General features: G+C 51.0%; 1 protein-coding gene across 1 annotated transcript in view; it reads left to right on the top strand.

Moving 5' to 3' along the window:
- prdm6 (PR domain containing 6) overlaps positions 1-10,000 on the top strand; it is a gene marked incomplete at both ends in the record, with an annotated part of 38,741 nt that overhangs the window by 5,684 nt on the left and 23,057 nt on the right. The window contains 2 exons of the mRNA XM_080003272.1: positions 3,087-3,235; positions 3,866-4,024. Of these exons, the coding sequence (XP_079859398.1) occupies positions 3,087-3,235; positions 3,866-4,024 (308 nt within the window). The remainder of the gene's footprint in view (positions 1-3,086; positions 3,236-3,865; positions 4,025-10,000) is intronic.

Consider the following 10,000-nt stretch of genomic DNA (forward strand, 5'->3'; position numbering starts at 1 on the left):
TGTTGTACTGGTTGTTGTACTGGTGTTAAACTGGTGTAATACTGGTGTTGTCTGGTTGTTATACTGGGGTAATTGGTGTTATACTGGTATAATGATGGTATGGTGAATTATTGGGATAAAATTGCTGTTATGATTCTGTTGTAGTACAACTGTGATATCAATGACCTGCGATTTGAAGTTCTTCTGAGTCACAGAAAGCTTTCAACGTGTCTTTATAAAGAAACCTTCATCAATAGTTAGAGTCACAACTCTCACAATCCTAGAAGATCCTGGTGTCCCACACTCTATGAAACACAAAGTATCCACCACAATGTGTTGAGTATTGTGTTTAGTATTGTGTTGAGTAATGTGTTGAGTATTGTGTTTAGTATTGTGTTGAGTAATGTGTTGAGTATTGTGTTTAGTATTGTGTTGAGTATTGTGTTTAGTATTGTGTTTGGTATTGTGTTGAGTATTGTGTTTAGTATTGTGTTTGGTATTGTGTTGAGTATTGTGTTTAGTATTGTGTTGAGTATTGTGTTTAGTCTTGTGTTGAGTATTTTGTTTAGTACTGTGTTTACTATTGTGTCGAGTATTGTGTTTAGTATTGTGTTTACTATTGTGTTTAGATTTGTGTTGAGTATTGTGTTGAGTATTGTGTTTAGTATTGTGTTGAGAATTGTGTTGAGTATTGTGTTGAGTATTGTGTTTAGTATTGTGTTGAGTATTGTGTTTGGTATTGTGTTTAGTATTGTGTTGAGTATTGTGTTTGGTATTGTGTTGAGTATTGTGTTTAGTATTGTGTTGAGAATTGTGTTGAGTATTGTGTCTGCATCACACACACACACATTGTGTGTGTGTGTGATGCAGTGTTTGTCCAGGTCCCTGCAGCTCGTCAGCTCAGTGTGAATGAAACGAGCGATTTGTCCAAACACTGAGATGGAAACAAGAAAACTGAGTTTGAATGATGAGAGAGAGGGGGGGGGGGGGCTGCCATGACAAGTTCACACTCAGTTCATCTGAGGGAGGAGGAGGAGGAGGAGGAGGAGGAGGAGGGAGGAGGGAGGAGAAGGAGGAGGAGGTGGAGGAGGGAGGGAGGGAGGAGAAGGAGGAGGAGGGAGGAGAAGGAGGAGGAGGAGGAGGAGGGAGGAGGGAGGAGAAGGAGGAGGAGGGGGAGGAGGAGGAGGAGGAGGAGGAGGGAGGGAGGAGAAGGAGGAGGAGGGGGAGGAGGAGGAGGGAGGAGGGAGAGAGAAGGGCAAGAAGGAAGAAGGGGGGAGTGACAGGAAGGGAAAGTAATAGTAGTAGTAGTAGTAGTAGTACTAGTGGTAGTAGTATTATTTTCTATAATTTCTATGTACTCATGTGAAAATAGAGGATGAGGTCTTGATGAAAGATGGCTGCAGTGTTACTCCTTTCCTTTTCAAAGACATCAAGTCTTTTTTTCTCCTCATCTCTGTCTCTCCCTCTCTCTGTCTCCCTCTGTCTCTCTCTCTCTCTGTCTCCCTCTCTGTCTCTCTCTCTCTCTGTCTCTCTCTCTGTCTCTCTCTCTCCGTCTCACTTTCTGTCTCCCTCTCTGTCTCTCTCTCTCTCTCTCTCTGTCTCCCTCTCTGTCTCTCTCTCTCTCTGTCTCTCTCTCTGTCTCTCTCCCTGTCTCTCTTTCTGTCTCCCTCTCTGTCTCTCTCTCTCTGTCTCTCTTTCTGTCTCCCTCTCTGTCTCTCTCTCTCTCTCTCTCTCTCTGTCTCTTTCTGTCTCTCTCTCTGTCTCTGTTATGTGTTCACATATTTCATCATGGTGTTGTTTTAAGTTACAGTCTGATCCCTAAAGTCAATGTTGACGTTATTTCCTGGTAATGAACGATATATTAACCCTAAGAACATGTGATTTATTCAGCCTTACTCTGACTACTAACCTACTAGTCTACACTGGTTTATTCAGTAGTACTGAATAAATAGTAGTACTATAGTTGCTCAGTATGTTCAAAAATGGATCACAATGAAGACACTTTATATTGACTATCTAGTCATACCAGGTGTCATGGAGAGGATCCATGTCCAGCCCTTGCACTCTAAACACTGGTGTCCCCCAGGGATCTGGCCTGGGGCCTTGGTTGTTTTCCTTCCACACTACTACTTCCTCTGAAATGCAAATCGATGGGTACATTTTCGCGTGTCTAAAAACATTAGTGCATAGATGTCTGGCACCTCTGTCTATGCATCACCTCAAGCTCAATCTTGACAAGACAGAGCTCCTCTTTCTCCCTGGGAAAGACTACACTCACTCTCAGACCTCGCCATCACCACTGAAAAGACCTCTACCCCTCAGACTTCCAAGAACCATGGGGTGACTCTGGATGACCCACTGATGCTGTAACTCATTCTTTCAGGTTTTCCCTCTACAACATCCACAGAATATTCGATCAGATTCGATTCAACTAATTGTCATTGCACAAGTACTAAGGCAACAAAATGCATTTCTCTACATTTAACCATCCTGGTAAATGACGTACCTAGGAGCAGTGGGCTGCCATATAGCGGCACCAGGGGGTTAAGTGTCCTGTGTTAACCTTCCGCTGACTAGACGACCAGCTCTACCTTCGAGCCACTGCCCTTGAAGATGCCTGTTCATTACAAAGGAAGTGGAGCATGTTCTGGTCCAGGTGGGAGATGATGGGCAGCTGGACCAGGACATGCCCCTGGTACCTCCTCAGCAACTTAAATGTCTAGTTTTCATACAACCAAAATTTTCTCATATCACTCCCCTTTCCAAAATATTCGCTGGCTGCCTAGCTCCACCGTCACTAAGTCGCCCATCCCAGTCAGAATGGCTGAATCACTTCCCATCTTTTAGACTGAAGATCCATCTCTTGAGACTACACCTGGACCCCATTTAGACTGACCTGTCGACCTAATACTGATCTCTGTCCCCCTTCGGATAAAAAAGTAACTCTATATAAAACCTATCTTTTACTGTAGCTGTGATTTACCTAACAAAATGTGATTATTGTAAGTTACTTTGAACAAACGTGCATAATTAATGAGAAAATATAATGTATTGTATGTGGAAGTGCATGTCAGAAGGTTTGATAATGTGTGTATGGATCCTTGCAGGTTGTGATATGTGTGCAGACAACAGGAATGGAGAATGTCCCATGCATGGACCACTGCACTCTCTGAGGCGCCTGGTCGGAACCAGCAGCTCCGCAGCTCCAGTGCCTCCCCCAGAGGTCCCTGATTGGCTGAGAGACCTGCCCCGGGAGGTGAGACGCTATCTGTCTGATGGTCTGATCACTAATCTTGTTTTAAAAATGGTGAAAATACATTTCATTAACTGGACATTGAATCTGGTATATTTACCCTCTGGTCGTGGTAGAAGAAAGAATGAAGAAGAAACAGTCTTTAATTGTCACACGACACTCCACAACACATGCTTACACACACACACATGCTTGATGGTGCCGGTGAAATGGCTCCTCTGCTTTTGACCCATCCTGGCTTGTCCTTCCTCCGGGGCCACAGCCAGGAGCAGTGGGCAGCGTACGTGGACGCGCCCGGGGACCAGGTGATAAATGTCCATCGCTGGTCAGACCATGATGGGTGCATGTTTTGGGTGGGGGTCCTTACTGACGTGAGGTGGAGGAAACCCCATGTGAGCACGGGGAGAACATGCAAACTCCACACAGAAAGGCTCCTGTTTGGTAGATAACCCACCGGAGCACGGTGCCAACAGCGCCCCAGGCGGGAATCGAACCCAGGACCTTCTTGCTGTGAGGCAGCAGTGCAATGCACTGCGCCACCGTAGCAGCCGTGGTAGCAGTTTGGTACCAGGACTCCGCTCTAGTAGAAGGCGTGTCGTGCTGCGGTGTCTGAGCTGCACTGTGTCCCTGCAGGTGTGTCTGTGCACCAGCACCGTTCCGGGTCTGGGCTACGGGATTTGCGCCGCCCAGAGGATCCCGCAGGGAACGTGGATCGGACCGTTCCAAGGAGTTCCACTGCTTCTTGAGAAACTGCAGTCCGGAACCATCCGCAACACCAGACACCTCTGGGAGGTAAGGGAGAGGGAGGGTGGGAGAGAGCATGGTACATTGATCTGAGGAGGTTGTATTTACATACAGACAGAGGAAGTCAATGTGATGGTTATATACAGACCAGATGGAGAGTTACAGAGGCAGGCAGACAGAGTGACAGACAGACGGACAGAGACAGACAGACAGTCAGACCGACAGACCGACAGACCGACAGACCGACAGACAGATAGGCACGAGACCAAACAGAGGGTAAGGGGGGAGAGATGGACTGGGAGAGAGAAATACATGGAGAGAGTGAGACAGATGGTTCCCCAGTGAACAGACTGGTAAAGGTCAGGCCTCCGGTGAGCCAATGGTCATCAGGACGGACGGGGTAGGAGCCTCGCTCGCTACTGTGTTGTTTTTAGTTCTTGATGCACCAGACACCGCTTCAGAGCTAAAAACAGCATTGAGTATCAGATGGTTGGATAATCCACCTTTTGAACATGCAGGTTAAAGAGCAGAAAATGACTTTGCTTTAATATGTGATGCCTTGGTTTGTTTCATCTGGATCCTGATTTCTCTGTTTCTGGTGCCTCAGCCTCAGCCTGGTGTCACACTCGTACCTGGGAAGAAATACCAAAATCAATATTTGTGGAAATAAATCAGAGGAGAAAAGTATATTGATCACAAATAAATCCAGAAAAATGAAGATAATCAGGGAATAATTAAAGATGAAATAAATGGTACTCAACTCATGCTCATTGATAGTACTTGTGTTTTCTGATGTTTTGGCTGCCGCTCATCGGCCGCCCCAAAAAAAACAAAACAACACTCTTGTTTGGATCCGACGGCTTCTTGGATATTATGCTGCACCTCCACCAGGACTCTGAGTAACTTTTTGTTGACGTGTTGTTGACGTGTTGTATCGCTGCAGAGCTGGGATGGGTTCAAAGCTGCAGTATTTTTAAATAGTATTGTTATTAGTAGTAGTGCTATTGTTATTTTTATCTTTTATTTGTATTTTTATGATCATTCTGTACATTAAGACCTATCCTCACTATTTAGGAGCAGTGGGCAGCCATAGTGCTTCATCGTTGGAGGAGCAATCATATCATTTTATGTCAGTCAGGCAAACATCATGGGAGTCCAGTGCTAAAATATTTTATTAATTAAAGTCTCTGATTGGTTGAAATCCAGGAGCACAACTCCCTCACGACTGAGGCTGGAAGAAAAAACAGAACCCAGGTCCAAAGCCAAACTGCTGCTGGTGCCGTGGACGTTTGAATGTTTCATACCCGACCAATAGAACTAGACATGAGGAGGAGGAGGAGGAGGAGAGGGGGTGGGGGGGTAGGGAGGTGGAGGAGAGGGGGTGGGGCGGGAGGAGGAGGAGGGGGGGTGCCAACAGATAAGGAAGAAGAGGGGGGTGAGACAGGGGGGTGAGACAGGGGATCGATGGCCATCAACACAGTTTAGTTTCTTAAGCAGTTTTCAGCCGTTAACCCAAACAGAGTTAAACGTTCTTCTCTGCTTCTGCAGCGTAAATCTCCGTAGAAAGGTTGATCCGATAATTCAGTTCTAACCGAGCGGTCATTAGACCTATTGATAAGCCGGCTCCACACCCCCGCTACACCCTCGCTACACCCTCGGTATTGACACCAACCGAAACAGGAGAAGATGTGTGTGTGTGGGGGGGCGTGGCATTGGGTGCCCTAGGACGCGTCGCTTTTAATTAAGAAGCTCCACCGAGCGACTGTGCGACCCGGCGACCTGGCGACCGGGCGACGGAGCAACGGAGCGACGGGGCGACCGGGCAATAGAGCGACGGAGCGACCGGGCGACCGGGCAACAGAGCGACGGAGCGACCGGGTGACCCAGCGACCGGGCGATGGAGCAACGGAGCGACCGGGCGACGGAGCGACGCGGCAACCGAGCAACCGAGTGACCGGGCGACAGAGCGACCCAGCAACTGAGTGACCAAGCAACGGAGCGACCGGGCGACCGGGCAACAGAGCGACGGAGCGACCGGGCGACCGGGCAACAGAGCGACGGAGCGACCGGGTGACCCAGCGACCGGGCGATGGAGCAACGGAGCGACCGGGCGACGGAGCGACGCGGCAACCGAGCAACCGAGTGACCGGGCGACAGAGCGACCCAGCAACTGAGTGACCAAGCAACGGAGCGACCGGGCGACCGGGCAACAGAGCGACGGAGCGACCGGGCGACCCAGCGACCGGGCGATGGAGCAACGGAGCGACCGGGCGACGGAGCGACACGGCAACCGAGCAACCGAGTGACCGGGCGACAGAGCGACCCAGCAACTGAGTGACCAAGCAACGGAGCGACGGGGCGATGGAGCGACCTGGCGACCGGGCAACCAGGCGACAGAGTGACGGAGCGACCAAGCGACCGAGCGACCGCCGTGGCCTCGGGTGCCCTAGGACGCGGACTAATGAAGAAGCTCGAGCGACCGGGCAACAGAGCAACCCAGCGACCGAGCGACCGAGCAACGGAGCGACCCGGCGACCGGGCAACCAGGCGACGGAGTGACCGAGAGACCAGCGTGGCCTCGGGTGCCCTAGGACGCGGACTAATGAAGAAGCTCGACCGGGCGACCCGGCAACCAGGCGACCGGGCGACGGAGTGACCGGGCGACGGAGCGACCGGGCGACGGAGCGACCGGGTGATGGAGCGACCGGGTGATGGAGCGACCGGGCGACCGGCGGCGGCGTCAAGGATCCTGCAGCCGCCGTGTTTTACTGCACTGACCTGCACTGAGGGGGGAGGGGCTACAGCTGATCTGAACGGGGTTTGATCACTTTTCACAGGTTTTCACTTGGGATCCTCATCCTGTGATAAAATCAACTAAAACAGAATGAGAGTCATAATCACAGGAGGCCACGCCCCCAAGCCCTCCTGGAAGCCACGCCCTGTGTGTCCTCTTGAGGGGTGGAGGGTGCAGGGTGGTGTTTAGTTTTCAGATTCAAGTCAAACATGTTGTTGAAAGAAACTTCAGCCCCCCCCACCAGCTGAGCAACAACCTTGACTCCACATCATCAACTGATCAAGGGCTTGTGTGTGTGTCATGACATCATTGGTGTCTGTGGGTGTTCTGCTTATAACAAAAATTCCGTAATAGTAATACACACACACACACACACACACACACACACACACACACACACACACACACACACACACACACACACACACACACACACACACACATACATACACTTGGTTCCAGGATCAGTATTTTGATGTTGGTGTGAACTGCAGGTGACAGACGAAAAGACTTCATCATCTGATCATGGAGCACTGGAGTGTGTGTGTGTGTGTGTGTGTGTGTGTGTGTGTGTGTGTGTGTGTGTGTGTGTGAGTGTGTGAGTGTGTGTGTGTGTGTGTGTGTGTGTGTGTGTGTGTGAGTGTGTGTGTGTGTGTGTGTGTGTGTGTGAGTGTGTGAGTGTGTGTGTGTGTGTGAGTGTGTGTGTGTGTGTGTGTGTGTGTGTGTGTGTGTGTGTGAGTGTGTGAGGTGTGTGTGTGTGTGTGTGTGTGTGTGTGTGTGTGTGTGAGTGTGTGAGTGTGTGTGTGTGTGTGTGTGTGTGAGTGTGTGTGTGTGTGTGTGTGTGTGTGTGTGGGTGTGTGTGTGGGTGTGTGTGCGTGTGCGTGTGCGTCAGCGTGTGTCTTGTTGTGTGAGAAAGCAGTGGTTCTGCTTCAGACTGGAACTGTGTTGACCTGCAGGCGTAGCTGCTCTGCTTTCCAAATATTAGTCTGTTTCTAAAGCGTTGTTTGGCGGCTGATTTATGCGACGACCTGCTGAAAACACAGCTCTGAGAGGAGCCGTGGGGGGCAAGCGAAAGCCAAAGAGCCCAAAGTGAACGTCTCATTTTTGGGAATCGTGTGTTGTTGGCTGCTGCTGAGGTTCTGATGGAGGACTGAGGAATGAACTCTGCAGGACGGAGGACAAGGGGTGAAGGAAAGAGGAGAAATGGAAAAAGGAGAGGAGGGAGAGGAGGGAGGAGAGAAAGGAGGGAGAGGAGGGAGAGGAGGGAGGAGGAGGAAGAGGAGGGAGGAGGAGGGAGAGGAGGGAGAGGAGGGAGGAGGAGGAAGAGGAGGGAGGAGGAGGGAGAGGAGGGAGAGGAGGGAGGAGGAGGAAGAGGAGGGAGAGGAGGAAGAGGAGGGAGAGGAGGGAGGAGGAGGAAGAGGAGGGAGGAGGAGGGAGAGGAGGGAGGAGGGAGGAGGAGGAAGAGGAGGGAGGAGGAGGAAGAGGAGGGAGGAGGGAGGAGGAGGGAGAGGAGGGAAGGAGAGAGAGGAGGGAGAGGAGGAAGAGGAGGGAGGAGGAGGGAGAGGAGGGAGAGGAGGGAGGAGGAGGAAGAGGAGGGAGGAGGAGGGAGAGGAGGGAGAGGAGGGAGGAGGAGGAAGAGGAGGGAGGAGGAGGAAGAGGAGGGAGAGGAGGGAGGAGGAGGAAGAGGAGGGAGGAGGAGGGAGAGGAGGGAGAGGAGGGAGGAGGAGGAAGAGGAGGGAGAGGAGGGAGGAGGAGGAAGAGGAGGGAGGAGGAGGAAGAGGAGGGAGGAGGGAGGAGGAGGGAGAGGAGGGAGGAGGAGCGAGAGGAGGAAGAGGAGGAGCGAGAGGAGGAAGAGGAGGAGTTCCATGAAGGCTCCAGATAACAGTAGAATCAGTTCAGTCTCATTGATTATCTGTACAACATCAGAGTGTTTGTATTGATCTGGACTGAAGACTGTCTGTCTGTCTGTCTGTCTGTCTGCCTGCCTGTCTGTCTGTCTGTCTGTCTGTCTGTCCGCCCGTCTGCCTGTCTGTCTGCCTGTCTGCCTGTCTGTCTGTCTGTCTGTCTGCCTGTCTGTCTGTCTGCCTGTCTGCCTGTCTGTCTGCCTGTCTGCCTGTCTGTCTGTCTGTCTGTCTGTCCGTCTGTCTTACAGACGACTGGATGGTTTCATCCTTGCTGGCACCTCTCGTTACTTCCTCTGTTGTGCTGTTTTCTCTGTGATTCTCTGCAAACGTCTGTGACGTTGTTTTCTGAAGAGTCGATTTGAAGCCTCCAGTTTGGGTTTGTGCTGGTGCTGCCATCTTGGCAGGGAACGGAGCCAGAGATTCGTGGATTTGGGCGGCGGGACGGAGTCTTGGGGTGCGCTGGCTGGGAGAGTTGGAGGCAGGAGGCCACCCCCACAGACATCCACATCTTCACTCCTTCATCTCTCCTTCATGGAAAATCATTTTTTAAATCACAACTTATGCAACTAATACTGATGTCAGAGGCCTCCCACAGCGTTATGTTACAGTCCTGGTAATACCGCCACCAGACGACCAGACCTCCACCTCTTACACACACACACACACACACACACACCACAGCATCATACCTTCATCACACACACATTGTCTGAATCTGCCATTAAGATGCCACAGATGCTACGTCGCGCCAGTTAAGTGTTTTTTAACTGATAAGTAGATGTTACACCAATCTGCTACACACACATACACACACACACACACACACACACACACACACACACACACACACACACACACACACACACACACACACACACACACACACACACACACACACACACACACACACAGCTGTGGGCCGAGGCTGACCAGGTGGCTTGGTGACAGCAGTCAGTCAAAGTGGATCCATTTGTCGAGGTGTGAGCTTAACGCTGCGAGTCAGGACGTGTCTCCATCGGCGTCAGTTGAGATCATGAAACAACACAAAGCATCGAGCTGCTGCACTTTAATAACTTTGTCATAATAATTGTAGTTTCAGCCTGGTTTACTGTTAAGCTTTACACTGAATCTGCCAACGCACCGGGTAAAGGGATGGTGTTGGAAGGCATTACTCATCTTTTGGTTAGCGGGGGCCGGCAGAGCCTTGCGGGGCCCCTCACAGGGCGGGGCGCTGTCTTTCCCACTTTCTGTCGGTTGAGCTGCGTGGGGACCTGAGGCAGAGCTCCTGGAAGGGGCCCCCGCCTTCCCTCCCAGGGTCCCTAGGTT

This window comes from Zeus faber (genome assembly GCF_960531495.2).
Source record: "Zeus faber genome assembly, chromosome: 7".
NCBI classification, from domain to species: domain Eukaryota; kingdom Metazoa; phylum Chordata; class Actinopteri; order Zeiformes; family Zeidae; genus Zeus; species Zeus faber.